The sequence below is a fragment of the Pieris brassicae genome, chromosome Z (assembly GCF_905147105.1).
Source record: "Pieris brassicae chromosome Z, ilPieBrab1.1, whole genome shotgun sequence".
NCBI classification, from domain to species: domain Eukaryota; kingdom Metazoa; phylum Arthropoda; class Insecta; order Lepidoptera; family Pieridae; genus Pieris; species Pieris brassicae.
In genome coordinates this window covers 5,391,345-5,411,741 of record NC_059680.1, presented here as the reverse complement: position 1 = coordinate 5,411,741, position 20,397 = coordinate 5,391,345, and the positions used below count along the sequence as shown (strand labels likewise).

General features: G+C 31.3%; 2 protein-coding genes across 2 annotated transcripts; both read left to right on the top strand.

The window, feature by feature from the left end:
* Positions 1–1,058: 1,058 nt before the first annotated feature.
* LOC123718609 (venom allergen 5-like) lies at positions 1,059–2,272 on the top strand. The gene has a single exon (XM_045675263.1). The coding sequence runs from the start codon at positions 1,124–1,126 to the stop codon at positions 2,153–2,155; it is 1,032 nt and encodes a 343-aa protein (XP_045531219.1). The 5' UTR covers positions 1,059–1,123; the 3' UTR covers positions 2,156–2,272.
* Positions 2,273–3,158: 886 nt separating this feature from the next.
* On the top strand, positions 3,159–19,123 carry LOC123718622. Its single transcript, XM_045675285.1, has 11 exons — positions 3,159–3,351; positions 5,495–5,694; positions 7,282–7,386; positions 8,515–8,685; positions 11,012–11,260; positions 11,974–12,119; positions 12,625–12,771; positions 16,119–16,270; positions 16,448–16,540; positions 16,928–17,095; positions 18,936–19,123. Exons 1-11 carry the CDS (start codon positions 3,252–3,254, stop codon positions 19,061–19,063), a joined length of 1,659 nt encoding a protein of 552 aa, XP_045531241.1. The 5' UTR covers positions 3,159–3,251; the 3' UTR covers positions 19,064–19,123.
* The last annotated feature ends 1,274 nt before the right edge of the window (positions 19,124–20,397 follow it).

The following is a 20,397-nucleotide window of genomic DNA, read 5'->3' as shown; positions in this document are numbered from 1 at the left end:
TTTTACATACCTATATGTATATCTATATATATTTACGTTTTTGTACTTACATATTTTTATAAATACTTGGAACTCCTTTCAATATAACTTTTACAAGAAATAAAGCAAATCTACAAAAATATATAATAAAAAAACTCATACAGTCTTCGATATAAAAACATTCAATTAATCGTCAAATCGATAGTCATAACTAGTACACTTAAGAAGGACACTAAGGTCAAGGTCATGCTTTGGTTAGTATTAAAATGATACTCATTATAGAATTCAATTACGGATAAAATGCCACAAATTAAATTTAGTATTAATCCTGCAATAATGAACGCCGAATCAAAGAATCTATTCGACGGAATGTTCAAACCGGATTCAAGCAATAATCCCAAAACAATTATACTGTATCCACCGTATACACCCAAGGTGATGAAATTCCCGAACGATGATAAATTACCAGATTCTGAATTGAAGAAAAATCCAATCACCATCATTACTAGAAGGCTGCTTCTAATTACAATTTGCACAATTTTATATGCCATTGTGTTAATAAAATATCAAACAACATGTCTAAAAATATAAAATATTCATAATAAATATAATTGCAACTTAAAAGTCTGTGTTCGTGACGACAATGTCATGGTGCATAAGGATGCGTTTATATTTATTATATATACATATAATGTGTACGCGTACGTATGAAATTTATATCATTATAAGATTTGTGCGTAGAAATCTTTAGAGTATGCTTTATTTAAATGTGATGTTAAGAAATTACACCCAAAAATCTTGAACATTTTTCTTTGTTTAAATATATTGTACAGACTATATAACTAAACTTATTTATAAACAGAACTAGATAAAGCAGAGCCTTTAAATATTGTGAATCCGTTGAACCGTATGAAATGTGATTAAATGCACAAATTACGTTTAAAATCTATTCGCTTGAAAGTCTGGCGGACATGGAATATTATTTAAACTTCCGTCGCAACGGTTTATTAAAATTACAGATCTAAAAATAGAATTTCTATGGGGAAGAAATTTAACTTTTTTTTTACTTGACAGTTATATTCAGAATAATCAAAATCAACAATATTTTGTAAATGTAAGTTTTTTTATTTAAACTAATCACAAAATGATAATATATCTTATCATTTTAAATACCTTCTTTTGGAATGCTGTTTATTGTGGAAATAATAATGAGTCTAGAACATTAACAGACTACTGCAATCATCCCGATTGCTCTTTAAAAAATCAACATACAATGTGTGTAGCAAAAGGTAAACAGAGTTCCAGGTTGTTCGCTTCGGGAATGACCAGATGGATGAGATATCAATTGCTTGTATTACATAATAGACAACGGGATAACATTGCGATGGGACTAGAGCCGGGCCAACCACCCGCGGCAAATATGCGGAAGATGTACTGGGATTATGAGCTCGAAGAAATGGCGGAGTTATGGGCACGCCAATGTCAGAAGCGCCATGATGAATGTAGAAATACGATACGATTTAATGTCTTACAGAATATAGACGTAAGACCAGTAGTTCCACGAGTGACTGAAGCTCAGGTACTGGCTGATGCTGTAGGCGGATGGTTTTCAGGCTCAAGACCGCTGCACCCTGACTACGTTTGGTCTTTTAAACTTAGCAATTGCAGTGCTCCGGGAGGTTGCAATGCACATTGGTACTCCACAGCGGCCTGGGCCTCTACTTGGCGATTAGGATGTTCACAAGCGCTTTGTACAGCTAAAAAGAGATCCTGTGTTCATTTCAGAAAAAGACGCACACCTCCCACTCCGACGGACAAAATACTTGTTACACGTACATCTGTTATAACCGAAAATTTACTTCGAAGGACAAAATTTACTACATCAAAGTCTACAAAGTTGGAAGATTTTAATATCACAAGGAATATTGGTTTAAAGGAGTCACCCTTACACCGTGGTGTATTTGACTTGGGTGAACAGGAAGAAAAACGTAAGCAGACACAGATTTTGGCATTCACGATTTGCAATTATGGACCGGCTGGTAATATAGAGGGATTTCCCATTTACGAAGCTGGTCAAAGTTGCAGCAATTGCCCCCAGGGAACCCAATGTGGAGACCGAACTCATAGAGCGCTATGCTCAGTCTTAGGTGACCCGGATGCTGCAAAAAAGACTTAGATTTAGCTGTACTGTTATTTCTGACTTAACTTTCTGATTGTTATTCAAATTTGTTAATGTTTATGCTTAAGTTTTAGGCTCATTTTGTAGTTTAAATAAATATACATTAGATATGTTTTTATTTATTTAACATCTAATATAATATATATCATATAACTTTCAATACTTTGAGATTTTCTTTTGCTAAATAGTTCATGATGTAGATATAAAAGAAAGCAAATTTCCCTACGAACGAAGTGATTCATACCTGAAAGATCGACCGACAATTTTGGAATGCAACACGTATTACAATATGCAGCATACATTTTGAAATTCGCCACACGTATACAATATACGTAAAATTTATTTTATTGAAGTATATCACAAGTTTTAGAAATAATGAATAAAACTAAGCACATGATTATGGCCATTTACTTTTATACGTAAAAATAAAATCATTTTGTCGGGCGAATCTTTATTAAACTGACTTATACCATGAAGCTTGAAAAAGTACGAGACAAAATTTCACATTTATAATATTATTATAGTGTTGTTACATTATCTATAAAAAATGAGAGTCAATATTCATATAAAATTGTCTCATATTATGCGTTTTTCGATACTAATTTGTGCATATTTTTTTGTTAAATTCGTCATATTTCGATTCTTCATTCGTGTTTCCATTTAAATAGCATCTCGATAATAAGGCATGTATATGTTAATGACGTGGTTTATGGTTCACTTCCACTCTTCTCATGGCCCTCTATGTTCTGGGTTATTGGCAAAACAATGATTCGCTTTGGTTGGTGAAATAGTCAATTTCGTAAAAACTAAAATCAATGTAAAAGTCGCGTGCCCGCTTATATAAAGGGATAAAGAAACACTAAGAACACTTAAGAAACACTAGTCACTTGGTGAATTTCGATACCCTATGGGGTATGTTCAAACATTAAAACATCTTTCACTAGCTATAAAACCTCTTTGGTTATAAAAAAATAAAATGACACAAAGTGTAAACAAACCATCGTTGAAAGCATTCAATGCTGTGTGAACTTAATATAAACTTTATTGGAAATACTTAGAAATAGAGCTTTTTTAAAGATTTTATAAAGCCACAATGTTGTCGGCTGCGAAAGTACGCATTCATGGAATGCAAGATGAGAACTGGGTAATTAAAGATAAGATCAACCAATATCGTGGTCTCATAAAATTATACGGTAAGATTATACATATATAGGCTTTTTGTTATATAATATAATAATACCGAAAAGATTAATTAAAAACATTTGGTGGATAGTCCATATGTATGTGTTTATGTCCATATATGTATATATTAAAAACGGAAACCACATGTAAGCAATGTAAGCAATCATTAAACAGTTGAAGCCAAAATGAGCCCTTTAGTTTTTCCGACACTGATAATGTCCAAAAGGTCGACTACACTTATATTACAGTGTCACTTAGATTTTAGAACCCATACATAAACTAAGTTAGTTTTCTGTTAGCGTCACAACCTCACTATCCCAGATTGTATGTTAGTTATAAGCTTATGTTCTAAACAATGAAAGCCAGTTGACACCCAGCTTCAATCAAAAAGCTTCATTTAAGATACATTTAAACATCCCTCCAACAACCATAACCGGACTTATTTCTAGATACAAGTTAAATTGTAAGAATTTTATGACATGACTTTCTGGATAAGTGGCAGCGCACTTGACGTGGTCAATTCAATTAAGTGTTTCCTTTAACTGGCTAAAGCTGCAAATCCCTGGGCCACTAGTGTAAACATTGACACTCACTCTTTTCGGTTTATATGAATGAATAAAGAATTAATTGTAAGAATCAACATCTATTACAATAAAGACTTTTAATGTCTGAAGTTTGTAGAATCTTATTCATCCCATGAAAAAGGTTGGATCAAAAGCAAACATGAAAATCCACTATATGTATGTGCCTATCGTAGAATTAACCACTTCCGTTTAGTGGGAAACTAAGCTCATCAGATTTTGCCCCGCAAATCAACACCATAAATGATGCATAATTCGTCTAAAGCTATTGCTAACTATATAACGGTGAATAATGCCAACCAATATTATTATTTTTATTTAATCAACTAACTAATTGATTCATCAGATCTACTCATTGCACAAAAATGCATTAAACTAATAAACAATATCCCAAACAAAGCATTGAATCTGAGCTGAAACAAAATATATGATAAAACTGTTATTATTGTATCTCAAATGACAGTACATGTATAAATTTCAATGGAAAATCCCTTCACTTTAAAAGCATTAACACACAATTAACTACTAATGGTTAACAATGAATTCTTTGAATTTACCATTATCTAAAAGTTTTCATTGTATAAAACTCCTGAGATTTTCATTGTGCTGTAATGTTTTTATAAGAGTTTCTTTAATAATGTCACGATGTGAGTAGTAAGTTTTGACGTTGATATTTAATAGCTATTTGAGTTGTCTTCCATTTAATAAATATATTTTTATTAACATCGCCAAATGTTTTTGATAAATATTTTTACAGATAAGTAAGGCTTACGAACCTAACATATTGTTCGTATTATAATCCTCAATTGGCTAAACAATATTCCGTCGTCTCTATTACATGAGACTTATTACTCTCGTCTTTAATTATATTTAAGGCTTGTAGTATGTTCGTACAAGGAACGCCAAATAAGTTAACGACTGATTTCAAGCAAGCAATGAAAGTATCTTAAAGATAATTAGTACCAAAATTACGATAAGACAAAGCATGATCTCGTTAAAAGTGTCCATAAGTTAAGTAGTCCATGTAATATATATTTTGTACTCAAAATAATCATAAATCAAATTACCAATTTATAGGCAAGTTAATCATTACTAAACTTACATTATAATCCCTTATTATAACTAAGCCGATACCAAGACCACAACTAGCAAGATTGCCTCATTAATTTAATATGTCATGTACCATAATAACCTTTATTGTTCTGTGTTAAGGTTTATTTTACAATTGAATAAAGTTTATAAATAATCAATATCTCGGAAAGTTCTTTCTGCTAAGAAATATTCTTAATTGAGCGCAACACAAGTTGGAACTTTCAACAGAGTAACATTTACTTATTCCTATTTAATCCTATGACAGAATAAATCAATTGTAGCATTCCTATTATCCTATATATATATATACATGAAAGTATGACGAAAACTTTATTACTTTTTTAAATCTTATTTATCATATAGATTTAATTAATTAAATAAGATTTTATGAAATGAGTACTGTTTTTTTATTACAAAGACGTTTACATTATTATTTTATTAGTAAATAAGAAAATGATCAATGTTTTGTTTGATATTGCAGAACGTGATAGGAAAATCCATGAGGGGGACTTGTCGAAGCAAAAGAAGAGATATTGTCGTGATATTCGACAGTTACGAAAGGATATTACAACAAAGCGGGAGGAATTGGGTGTAGCTGTTTATGGGGACCAGCAGTTTTTACGTAATGCCTTTCAGGAACACAAACGCTTGCAGCTCACTTACATGAATAGTCAGGCAGATGTAAGTTTTTTTTAATAATATAGTTCGGACATGTCGGCAGGTCAATCAAAATTGCAGCCAACATAAATTATTTAAATTAAAATCTAATTATTTTTTATTGAATTTATTTTTACTATTGAAGACTTTTTTATGGAATTAGGGTAGGTACACGACTTATTTATATTTATTCCATTGTATTTCCGTCTTATTCCCGATTAAAAACATCCCGATTCAGGATAAAGACATTAAATACAATTAGTATTAAAATAAATCCAGACATCGTGCACTAAATAAAATATATAAAACATAACTTTCCATTAACTAGACTTGTAATCCGCTTACGAACTTGGTGCGCTCATGTGTTATATATTTTATTAGCAACTGGTTGCCATATTGAACAGTCTAAAATAGAACTGACTGTTTTTTTTAATTAGAGAGAGAAAAATATAAAATAATTAAATAAAGAATATAAAAAAAAAACCTACACAACTTAGGTATGTCACTACGATCCGTTACCTTGTGGTTGTGGTTGACTGTTTTCTTGTTGGTTGTACGAGTTATTGCATTTTGTCAACTGACTGTTAGTAATCATTTCAAATTTTATTCACATCGAAGCCGCGGGCAATGAAAAGATTCTTCGATAAATTTATGGTGCTACACGTGTAGGTTTAATTGAAATTTATTTGTAGTATATTACAACGTACGTACAGCACGATCGAAGCTTGTAAACAATGGAAGCTTACCAAAATCAGGTGTTCGCTCAGTAATCTGCTTAATTCCAAACGTTCCATTCCCAACAAGTGTTTTATGCGATACCTATGACAGCTCTGTAAGGTACTTAACGGAGCTCGTTAATATTGCACAAGACCACCACAATTAAAAAATCTATTAGGATTTCTGATATCGATGTTTTAATAACTTACATTACTTTAAATAAGAGCTAAGTTGTAGTAGGTATGTTTGTAAGTAATATAAAATATTTAAAGTAATTGTCGTAAATGCCTTATACTATGTACTAAATGCATTATAATATACAAAAAGAATACAGATGTTTTTTATCTATGGGACAAAAGGATTTGAGTAGATTTTGCGATTTATCTCTGAAGTCCAGTCATGTCACCCTAATAGGTTATGTGGTGGACAGTTCGATAGCTTCTACTCACAGGCAAATAACTATACCGACTCAAGATGAACAATAAATCTCTGAAATATAAAAGTAACTCGAGCTTTTCTTTAAAAAATGTCCCATCAACTTCAATATATCCGATTATAATAATATTTTCATATATGTTTTTGAACTCTTTTCAGACTCATATGATTGAAAATCCGTATTGATATTGCAGTCTCCAATTCAGTGTAGTCACATAAATGAAAATCGTAGGTTTATTAATTTATAACGTTAAGAGTTGAACTTTGTTTTAGATATAAATCATATTATTCGATGTTTATAAACATTTTAATTGGTACGAAAATACAATGGCCGGTTCCGTGTACAAAAATAATAAAACTAGTATTTTGTTTTGATTACGAGTTTAGTGGAGGCGTAGCTTATACATTGGAAAAATAAATAAAACCATGGAATTATAACTATTGAACTTCTATTTACAGCGAGTATTGGAAAGTATTCATCAGGAAAATTTTAATAAAAGAAAACAGCTTGATAGAATTCGCTATACGAAGAAAAAGAAAATGGAGACCTTTCGCCTAACCCAGGTTTTTTGAGATAATCTTACGTCGAACAATATTAAAATATAAATATATAATACATTTTTATAAAAATATTAATATTTTTGCGAATGTAGTTTGGTAGTTTTAGTATAGTTTAACATAACTTAGCAGTACTGAAAATAAATACTGCTAGTGTAACGTAATGAGACACAAAACAAAAAGTTTTCTGAAAATTGTAACCACTTATAATAATCAATATTATAATCCCAACTGTAATATATTTGGAACTAGAACAGTCTAGTATGCAGCTGGCTATATTTGTTTCGTGACAATAAATATTACGTTATAATAATCAAGTTATCCGTAAAAAATATTAATTTTGTTTTTTATAAAAATAAATCAATTTTATACTATGCCATTTTTACATTTGTATTGTTATCGGTAGTTTGAGAAGAAGAGAATTTTTATTTTATTTTAAAATAATCCGCAAGGCATTTAATTACATAAAAAAGACTTACGAGGAGAAATATACAGAAATTAACATTTAAGTCACCCGTCGTAATAATATATTATTTTAATATATTTCGTTATAATACAAGAAAATTATTTAGACAGAACAAGATAATAAATTTGTTAGCTATATTTAGTTGATTTTAATCCTATAAGTCCACTGCTCATTAACGGAGTTTACAGTGAGGTGATTAAATTATTTAGTGGATGCTTCAGTGTGAAATTGTTATTCGTATTACGAATATACTTGGAAGCATTAATCTGTAATTATCGTTTAAGTGCTGTTGATGCCATAAATTGAATAATATTTTACAAACACAATAAACAACATATCTTGATAAAGTTTCTAGCCTCAGTAAATATAAGTACAATACCTTTTAACAGTATTATAGTAGTTAATAGTATGCATAAAGTTAAATATTAGAAAGATGGATATTATAGTTAGAGAGGTTATAACTTAGAACCCTTTATTGGCCTCAGATTGCATCCGTTCCTTTAATAATTTCGTAGACAAGTAGATGATACGCTTTTTGTCATGCCGTGCATTTTTTCACGATTTGCATTTTTGCACACTGTTACCACTAGGCCAACACCGCTTCTCGAGGTTTTAACAATTCACTATTATACTCTGAAATTAATGTTCCGTATTTTAATATGATTTAGTTGGAATCAGCGGAGTTACGTGATCGCCTATTGTTCGAAGTTGGTGGGAAATTGCCCGCAGAGAAAAAGGAGCAGGCTGTTGCTAACTATGTTCAACGCGCTAATATAAAAAAGAATGCAGCGTTGGCCATAAAAGTTATGTACAAGAAAATTTTGGATATACTCAAAAAGGTAACTTTCTCCTACAGAGATATTATTAAACCTATTAAAAAGTTATCCGAAATAAATATTAGTTTACGCTGTGTATAAGTTTAGAAGTATTTGATTTGTTAATAGTTACCATATTCGAGTTTCATAAAAGTTAAGCCAGTTTCACAATAATTGTACTTATAACTTATTTTCATTCTTAATACCATTTTATTAGAAGTTTATATCTTTTCATACGAAACGACAAAATATTCTTCTGTTTTTTTCTGTACTTCTCTACTATATATGCATTTTTATCTATAGTACACCTTTACAATAAATGAAATAGGCTCCTTTACATCTACCCGTTCTCTCGTTGTAACTGGGATCTTACATATACGTACACACGTGCTCCTACACAAACATCCGTGCTGTGCGCGGCATCGCGTATTGCGGTTTGGTGTAGGCAAAAGTACGTTATAAAAAGTTAAGTTTTTATTGTTGTCATTGTGTTTGCAATTTATATATGAGTTAAGTGTGTTATAGTAGAACTGGTAACCAGACATTTTAAAAGAGTCTTACTTACAAAGAATAAGTACTTTTTATTTTCTTTATTAAGCCGCTGACAAATACCGACCTACTCCGGCCGCGTAAGAAATATTCCACAGACACAATATAAACAGCATAGGTCTACCGGTCAGAGTCTTTTGTTTGTGGCCGGTGAGAGCTCCTGTGGGCTTGATACAAAATCGTTTTTCGACATGCGTGACCCGCTAACACCAAACTAATTTGTATGAATAATGAAACAAATAGTCAATAACAAAGCGTGAGCCGTGTTTAACGGACCTTTATACAGTGGCCTAGGCTTACAGCTGTACTTTGTTGTTGATTAAGAGTAAAGGAATTTAGTAAAGGCTTAAATAAATTTATCCAATCAAAAGTTAAGAAGATATTCAGTACCTTTCCTTTCGAGAAAAAAAAGAAAAAAAGCCTTTTATTAATGAAAAGACTCAGCTAAACGTAGCATTGCACTGTTGTTAAAATTATAATTATTAATTTATGATTGGAGTTAATTTAATTTCTGTAATTAATTAGATTTTATTTATTTACCGTTGCCTTCGAGTTTTTGTGAAATAATTGTTTCGCATTGGCACATAATTCAGTCTTAATAAAACAATTAGTAAAACGGACCCAGAAATGAGGTTGCTACTATCGGAATGTTACGAGAAATCCAACGGACTTATCTTCTAAAATACTAAATAAGAATAAAATATTAATACGTTGTAAAGTAAGTTTTGTGCATTTTACGTATCTCGGTTCGGTGTTGAATTCAGCTCATTGCAGAATCTTTACGAACGAGTAAATTGTGAAGCTCCTGTTATTCAAAATACATCCTATTTAATTTAAATATATTTCATAGCGTAGGTTTCATCTTTATAATTAGAAAAGCTTATTTTCAATGAGACTCTTAAACCTACACAATACACCTACAGATATTGGAATATTATGCCTTTTATTAGATGATTACTTTTTTTTAAATTTACTACTGACCCGCGAACTTTGTTTTGCCTTAATATGATTTTTTATTAGCCTACCTTTTCAGTTGCTACATACCAATACATCATGCATGTACATTTTGCTATTCTACTCCATCAAGGTTTCACGTTCACAAATACAAAAACAGTTTTTTAGGTATTAGTAATTATTGTAATTTTTCTCTCCATAAAAACCTTCCTCAGAGTTCAAGGAATAAATAAAAATAAAATTATTCGAATTCATCGCCGTCTTTCTGAGATTTGCGCTTGGCAACATATTTTGCGATTAATTTTTATTTATATAAAATATATCAACATGTACTCGATGAAAGATTTAGTATACCTATGTTTCATAGACGTTAGACCGTTCGGTTAGTAGAACTCATGCTATAACCATACATCTTTTCCTTATGTAATTCTTTTTTGTAGGTAGGGCAGGTCATGACCCCATAACCCTGGGTCCGTCCTTGACCACATAGTTGTTGTGGACTTGATTAATAAAATACTTGTTACGCGTGATACGAAAAATTACCTCTTATATATAATAATATAGATTTTGTACGCTTAAAGTATAGACTAAGCTTTGTATAGTCTACGAATTACATAGGTTAACGGAGCTTGTTTTACTGTCCGATGAGTGAACTAATGAAAGTTCTTCTATTTGTTAGTACCTATTATAATTAATTAAATTAATATTTTTGTAAATATTCTTTAGCAAATAATACCAATGTTAGTAGTTTTAGTTTAACTGTACAAATTGTAGTTGAATTGAATTAAAATGTTCTAATGGGACATTTCAACTTTTGACATGTAGTGATTGAATTACATTATTTTAGGACTCGTCATATTTCACAATAGTCTTGGAGGCTTTGAAACTCGACTGTAGGGCCCAAGGAAAGTGCCTGATGGGTGCAACTGAAATGGGGCAGTTGGCAATGGAATATCTTGACGATAGAAAGTTTGAATTTAGTAAACTAGAGAAGGAGATAAAAGTTAATATGAAAGAAAGACAAAGGACATTGAAACTCGTTCGACGTGAAGTAGCTTATTTGACTGACTCATTTCCAAATTTAATCAGAAAAGAGGTATATTATACATCATATTTATTTAGAGAAAATGTTCAATTATTACATAATATGGCTGACGGATTCGGAATCGAATAACTAATTAAAATTGGTAGACATAGGCTAGTAGTCTGAGCTTTAAATTTATGTATCGTAATCTTTTGTTTTGAAAGGCGAGTTGGTGATCAGCATTCACACACTGTCTTTTCGGGTCTCAGGGTTCCGGTATCCTATGTTTTCCTTCACCGAACTAGCGAGTGTTTGCGGACATAGAAAGTCCACTGGAGCACAATTGACGTATTTATATTTTAATAGGCCTATTAAAACCTGATTAATAGAGGCAAAATGGTGTCAGATCCAAGTCCAATATATTTATTATTGTCTATCTAAATTATCAAAATATTCGTTTTCCGATTTAATCTTAAGTATCGTAGTGAAACAATTTTCCTTAATAGTAAATAATACTTTGAATACTAATGGATTTTTTTTAAAACAGCGCTAGAAAACAATATTTCAATAAATTTGCAATAATCTCCATGTACCAAAAATCAAATTGATTAATTTTTCATAGCAAATAGCAGTGTTTGGTTATTTCAGCTGCGATATTGATTTGTTGAGGGCACATAGTTGATGAACTTTTGTTTATTATATGCACGTTCGTCGATCGTTCTATCTCTATAGTAATTCTCGATTGGAATTTTATTTGAAAAATAATTGGCATACATACGTAATAGGAGGCAACAAATCTGGATGATTTATATGAAGACGAGGATACGGGTAGCAAGCACTCAGTACATTGGGAGCTTGAGGAAGTGATGGGAATCTGTAAGAAACTCCAAAAGGCCACTCTTGTACCGTCGTTTGACAAAATTCTTTTACGGTAATTTGGGGTTGACATAACTTTATTAGTTTTATTTAAGCTCTGAAACAGCTTTAATTTTAATATTTCATCGTTAAGCTGTCTGCTCTCAGCCTACTCATGTCGTGCAATCAAGCAAAGGAATAAACATATATGTATATATATGATATCGGATATATTAAAGATATAAACCATTACTATGAGTAACTCTTCGTTTAGGTCACCAGCTATCTGCTCACTTTTTTGCCTGAACATCCTAGTGTTAAAACGTCGCGTAAAATGCAAGGTACGGTAAGATATTCTCGCTGTTTCTCAACGCTCCGTATAAGTAGGTGACGCACCGGCACCGGCATAGTATTTCTTTATATATAGAATATTTTATATATCACAGACTAATATGATATAAAACGGTGTAGTGGGCAGACTGGAAAGATATATAAAGTGTATAACTTTGATATAATATTTTATGGAAAAGCATAATGACATTGTCGTTGGCACTTTATTCACTTTTTTCTACTTGTTTTAGATTAAAGGAGCAGACATATCAGACGGAGCGTCTTATGATGCAATTAACGCTGAATAGTGCGAAGAGAGACGCTCTCATTGAAGATCGAAAACACGCAATCTTGATGTTGGACACATTGAAAAACGTTGGACAAGAGAAAACTGCGCAGTAAGTTTTATTATTCAGATAACCGGGAATAAGGTAAAGTACTTGTATTGTTTTGATCATAATTTATTACGGCTTAGATTTGACAGTGTTGTTTTTGTTTAACTTTGAGTATAAAAATACAAAATAATAATAATAATAATTTATTTATTTAAGCAGACTATCATATGTTCATTTGGTTTTATGGTTATAATGTTTATGTTTATGGTAACAATGATTACGGACTTATCGCTTCATTCATTTTGAACTTAGTTTTAGTCGCTTTGACCCGAAGAACAAGAAAACAGTAATATTTGATTGTCGAGTTCAAGATTATTCTAGGACGCTATAACTCTTTACGTTTGGCCTCAGAGTGCATCTTTCTATGATAATTGCAGTGCAATGCCGATCTAGAATATGTCAGATTCTTCAATCTGTTCATAATTATCTTAATTGCATACAAAGGAAGAACTTACTCAAGAAGAACTTTACCCAAACACTGTAATTATTTTAATTTCAAAGTCCGAAAGTCTATAAATCTGGTCAATAGAATTTTTTGGGAATTGGACAGGGTTTTAACGAAGTTCAGTCGTCGGAATAGACGAATTTCGGCCTTTGGTCACATTTTGTACGAGAACCCTTGTTCATTGAACGCTTGTTGAAATCCTATAGTTCAAGTTTCCAAACCAGTCATATTGTTTATTTTTTTTTGCTTTTACGTTTTGTTCTTGTCCAGGGCAGACATTTGATTTAAAAATAGACTTTGCCAATGCTTGAGTTTTTAACCCACCGACTTATATCACAGATAAATCAATTAATACGCTTGATAATTTGAACAATTAATTAGTGTAATTCCTTAATAATAGACGTTGTGCTTAAGTGAGCATCAATGGGACTTAATCAGTTTCCACTCCGCATGAACTAATTAATTGCATTCTAATTGCAATTTATATCAATTTAATGTTAATTCAATATTCCTTTTCAAGTTTTACAGAAAGCATAACACATCGCCGAGGATGATATTTTAGGTACAATATGGATATAACAAGCTTGTTGATTTGAATATTAATGTGTGTTCAATACGACAATAAGCTCAATTTTGTATGACATGTGCACGTTCGCACCGAGTCCTACTATTAGATTAGATGGCATTTACTACTGCTATGAGTCTGAATGCATTCAATTTTCGAATTTATAATCAAAGAGCCTGCCTGGTCTAATAAGCCGCCACCAGAACGTGACCGTTGCATGCTCTGGTGGTCATCAGGCTGAGCTCACCTTACACGGCTGACCCGCACGTTTGTCCTCATATTTTAGAAAAATAATTATTTTAAATTGTATAATGTATAGAAATATCTAATAATATTATATTATTTATTAGGGCCTTCCTTCTTTCTACAACAAAAGTATTTTGAATCTTTTCCTGCACCCATATCCATACGATCCATCCATCCAATACGTAGAATCAATGGTAAGTGTGTGTAAGGATTAAAATATGTTCATATAATCAGTCACAAATTAAATTAAATTAATTCAATATACTCTGAGTTTGACTGTTAGCTATCGAAACGGAAACATATGCCAATGACGTAATAAGTTTAAGTTAGTTTTAACATTTTTTTTTCATATATTTTTAAACGGCCCTGAATAATTTCAATACAAATTTAAAAAAATAATCTTTTCCAAATCTTATGACTGAAAACAGATGTTAAATACATAATTTGCTGACTATTTGCTGTTTTATAATAAACTAGCGGACCCGACAGTAGTGATACTGTCTTAACTATGAATATTGATTTGAAATTGGTATAATTATCTAAAAATGCTTTATGATATACAACATTCTTTGTTTGTTATTTTAAGGCGCGTATTTAAATAGTTTTGTTGATATTCCGACATGGGAAGGGGTGACATATAACTGGCCATGTGAAACACATGGATTTTCAAGATTAATGCCACAAACAATTAGCGACTGTAATTATTTTATATGTATTTTGTCAATATAATAACTCCGATCGGAGCATTACTTTAAATGATTACATAATATAGTGGTTAAGTATTCTTAAATATTCCAATTGCCGCGCTTCTTTCTTAATTACTTATAAAGGGCGTTCTCCACAAACACAACAAAAAAAGAATTAGCGAAATCCTTCCAGCCGATCATTTTTATATATATAGATATATGTACTATTTCACAAAATTGCAGACAATTAATCTATCTATGTTATAGATAACTGCAAGGATTTTCATTTTATATTTTGGAATAGCTTTTGGTTATTAACAACATCCACGATATAATTACATTTTAGGATTAGTTTGTTCGGAAAATTTGTGTAACGGTGACGTGCGATCGAAATATTATTATAGACAAAATATAATTATAGGCCACAAAGTCGAAAGCTACGATTTGTTAGAGGGACATTTTGTTAAGAGATTTTACGATTTCATTAAGCGCTTTGAAAGTTTAATAGATCTATTTTCATCGTAATCAAAATTTAATTACGATACATATTTAGTCAAATTTACCGAAGATTTTTTCTCTGTAGGACGAATATCCTATTCATTCCTATAAGGTGCCTTTCAATCTTCTGTGATTTCCAACACAAAAACGATGATTATTTTTGCTACGAAACGGGTGTATGGCTTGCGGGCTGTGTGGGTTGCAATTATTAATTGGCAACTTACATGAAGAGGCGTTAACCTTTAATTTACTTGAGTATTTTTTTTATATTTAAGTGATAAAAAGAGATAATGTGAAATGTAGAATTTAGTAGAGTTACTATCACTTACCATTTTTCTTAAAATCCTTATATAAAATAAATTTTTGCCACATCACCGAAAACGTTTAACTTACTCTATAGAGACAACAACTTGTTAATAAAGAGAAAGCTTTTATTTCTGCTCCTGATTTGTAAATACTAAACAATTAAGATTATTTCCTAAAACCTTAATAATTCTAACAAAGTAAGTGTGGATAAACTAAGCCGTTAAAGTTCTTATTTATTTAGTTCGAATTTCAGTCCCACATACCATGTGCTCCAGAACCAATTTCCTATGAAAAATATTCGCTTATGTGGATTATTGTGAAATTCATCTGCAGTCTCTTTGTTGAAAGAAAATTCTAAGGATAGTTGGAACTAGAAACGAGAATTTCAATTAAAATGAGATCTTTTCTAAACAAATACTAGATTCGTAGTTCGTAAGATTAACAGGTTACATCACGGTTATGAACATCCAATATTTCGTAAGAGTCGCGACTATTTGTGTTCTAAAATATATTAATTCTGAGAAACGATATTTTGTAGGGCCATTGTTTGTTGAAAATGCGAACAAGCTTAAAGTCGAGTTCTACTTCCTTTGACTTGATGCAGGTATGTGGCTGAAAAGAATCAGCTGAAGGCAGCGTTAGAAGCTGAAGATCGCGAGGAAAAAAATTTGACCAACGCTTTGAATGACAGAGGACAACTTGTTATCGAGATGAAGACTTCTTTACAACAAATTAATCAGTTGCTGTCGAGTGTTGGTGGGCGTTCTTTTTATCTCATTATATATTTGATTTACCATAAATATAAAAAAAATTTATGATAGAAAATACCAATCGCAGTTATCAATCCAGAGGTAATGTATAATTTCATTTATCAATAATTGTTTAACTTCTTATTTTGGAATACATTAGTTTGTTTATGGAAACCTTTTTCAGGAGCACCTAATGTTCCTAGGAGGCCAGTTCCAGCTGCGATCCAGTATGCTCTTGAAGATATGATACAACCCGTGCCCGAGGTTGAAGCCGATTGTAAGTTCGAATTTGTGCGAGCCATGTAACCAATAAGTAGAGCTGTAGATTATTTTAGTGTTTTTAAACATTAAAATTGAATTAATATCCATTGTTTCACTGGTGGGTACATATTGTTCTTAAGGCTTTCGTTAGACTTAATGTTACTATATGAATTTCGAAACTAAGTATAAATATGTACAATTACCCGCTCCTGTGGCTTACTGGTTAAGTCCGTAAAATCTAGAGCTTCAGGGTTTGATTGCCGGTGCAGCACCATTTGGGTTAGTAGTAGTGGACACAAACAGCTAATAACCGGCAGACGCAGAGTTATGTTTGTTGTTCTGATTAGTAAAATTAATTCTAGAATTATAAACTAGAACCAAATTTGTATGTATATTAATATAGTTGACAAGCTGATTCTAACCGCAAGACAGAAACTCAACGTTCTAATCCAGGCTGTGTCCAAGATGGATGTAACAGCTGATGTAAGGGCTAATGCTAATGCGTTCTATCACGGCATCTTGGCCAGGACTATGCGGGATAATTACAAGGAGGAAGTCGTTGCTGAAGGCGGTAAGAATTAGTCTATTAAAACACAAATACAGCACGGTATATGAATTTATATCAGAATTAGATTTACCTAATAATTATTCTTTTTTCTTTACACGATATTTGTCAAAAACGATACACGATATTTATAAAGAAGTAACGATAGTCACTAAAATAATATATATTTTAGATTAATGTAAAACAATTAACGAGTTTTATAGTTTAAGAATATCTTTACTTTAGATTATATAATATTTATATAAACACAGGAAAACGTATATCGGCGTTTTGACAGCTGGTAGATACTCGTAAATAAGGATATAAATTATTATTCAGCGTGAAATTTTATGTTTAATTTTATTCGTGATGTACTGCTATTGCTATTAAAAATTAAATATCATTTTTATTATAAATTTAATTTTGTATGCGTATATAATATTGTATTAATTGTATGCGTAATATAAATTATAATACAATAATTATATCATACAAGAAATTACGATAAATCAAAGAAATTTATAAAACACGAAAATCTCAATAAGTGAACGTAACAGACCTTATTATATTGTGTATTTATATTGACCTTATATTTTTTTATCTTAAATGGTAATTCTTTAAATCTTACTATAATATTTATTATCTTCTTTCTATATTCGTTTATAATCAATACAAGCTGCCGCGTGAATTTAATTTTGCCTAAATTATTTTACGTACTTTTATTACGAAGATGGGTTGACTGAAATATTTCTCGATTTTTCCACACGGTAGCGATGTTTTCAGCAAGCTGAAATGTGATTTATGGCCGTTTCAGGAGAGGCTCTATCGAGTTCTCAAACATCGTTCATAATTATTCCCAGACATATATTAGCGGGCCGAAACGCGACCAAGAATTCGGTTTCCAGTTGGATTCCAAGACAAAAACACCGATGAGATAGTGTGAAAGTGCGAATAGTGATGTCAAGTGATAAAGTACTGTGTGCGCGTAATTAAACTAATTAGTGACATAATTTTTTGTGTTGTAAATAGTGTATTTCAGCGCGTAATTTTTCTTTTTAGTATAATTAAATACCTCGTTGATTTATTAAAAAAAACTCTTGAAGAGGTCTACGGCGTTTTTTTAACCAATCCCGTAGCTCGTAACAATATGACGTTTTTACTTAGCCTACCTTTAGGTACAAACCAACAAATGTAACATTTTGCTATGCTACCCCATAGGGACTGTTTGCTTTTCCAGAATAAAAACACAGTTTAGGTTTTTCCGTTCAATTTTTTTCCAAAAAAACTTTTCGAATTGGCTCCACCGTCTACAAGAGTAGCGCTTCGCAACATATATTGCGTTTCATTTTTATTTATATACATATTGCAACATCAAGACTCAAACAAAAGTCTGGTTATACGGTATAAGCATTACTTAGTACCAAGTGTTGTTCTAAATGGATTGGATGAAATTACAGGCTAGGTATGTTTGTTTGTGCAACAGTGAACGGAAGCTTAAATCCTATTACGTTATAAGCTTAAGTGAGAAGTTGCTTTTACTGTACTGTAAAACCACTCTGTAAATGCTTTAGCCGCTAAAAGCTACAATTTCTATTACTGCCTATTGTATTTTAACAGTAGTCTATTTTTATTGAAGGCGGATTCGCTGATAGTACAATATCGAATTAATGGATGGTCTTATTAAAGCTGTTTACACAATAGTCTATCATATAATCCTCGTACAGTTATTGATTAACTTATGTACGTTTATAAAAAAGACATTTCATTATAAAAAAATGGTTACTACTAAATATAAAAATATGTTTAATATTTCCAGTAATCCTATATTTTATTTAAAGGTATAAATAACCCACCCTATTCTTTTCAGGATTAATTGAGTTTGAGGTGGAAGATCCGAATGTCCCAAGCCATGCTATCGTCAAATTGAGAAGTAAGCAGTTAGTCGAGGCCCAAGTCAGTGAATTCGATGTACCAGATGTTCCAGCTAAGAAATGATTAAAACTGTAATACGATCTAATCAATATAAAATTATCTACTCGTTCTGGAAGAAACATGTTATATATATTTTCTTTTTGGGGTTTATGGAATATAAAATTTAATTGACTTAGTTGTTTCATTTTAGAGGGGTTGTCGATGAAATTTTCTTATCACACGAATTTCCTTCCCATTTCTGAACCCAGGCTAAACAATAGTACTAGTGTTCACACGTAAGAAGTGAAACTTCTTTATGAACTTATTTTTCGAAAAATGATGCATGCAACTTTGCAATAATTGGTTCAATAAAGTTAAATCAGATAAAGTTTAAGGCCTTTATTATCATAGACATGAATACAAATAATACAATTATTTCATTTTGCTTTATTATTACTAAGATTATTACAGAATTTCATTAATTGTAATAGTTTGATTACTATCATTGTTATCGTTTTTATATATTTTTGTTATTAATGGTTTCTAATCTCTTGCAATCAACCGTGGTAGGGACAAGAAAAAGATGGCGTGTAACCGAATAAATGTGACGGTAATTTAAAGGAGCCTACTCTAGCGAATCGTTGCATTTCATATTTTGGAGGATATTTGTCTTACAGCAATCTTTTATTAAATATTAAACAACACTATAAAATATTATTCAAATCTTTAAAAATATAACTAAATTGGCTTCGGAGTAATAGGTAAGTTATTAATAAAATTAATTCGAAGTCAACTTTGGCATTAGTTTAAGCTGTACAATTTTCATACAACCATATTTCACATTGAGTCATTCTGATACTTTGCTTAAGCAAGCAAGATACTATGCATTAAGCAGTCACAATCGGTTCGAGAAAGAAAAGAATGTCTTTATTATGCTTATGAAAGAATTTATAATTGTCCCTAGGGCAACTATCCACTCAAGCAACTAGGGCAACAATCTTTTTGTAAACGGATACTTGCCTTTAAATTTGCAAAATTAATAAAAAAGTAACAAAGATTATATTATAATACATGCACTGAAACAAAAACTAATTTGCCACAGAAGATTTTTGCCTTCATGGACAAAACGTTTTTAGCGTTTAAGCGTTTATACTGACGGCTTATCCGACACTGAGTCAACTATACACTTACAATTCTAGTAAAGCAAGTGCAATTAGCACTGGAATCCTTGACATATTCACAACCTGGGCCTGTATCCCACTGTGGAGACTATCAGCCTTTTACACTAATTAAAGTCCAAACACATATGACCCATCTACAGCCGTCTTCAAAGGTACGTATGTTGTGATTGATATCTAGTATGTTTTATTTTAATTCGATAAACAATCTTGTTGATATGTTTTTTATAGAAGTAGTAT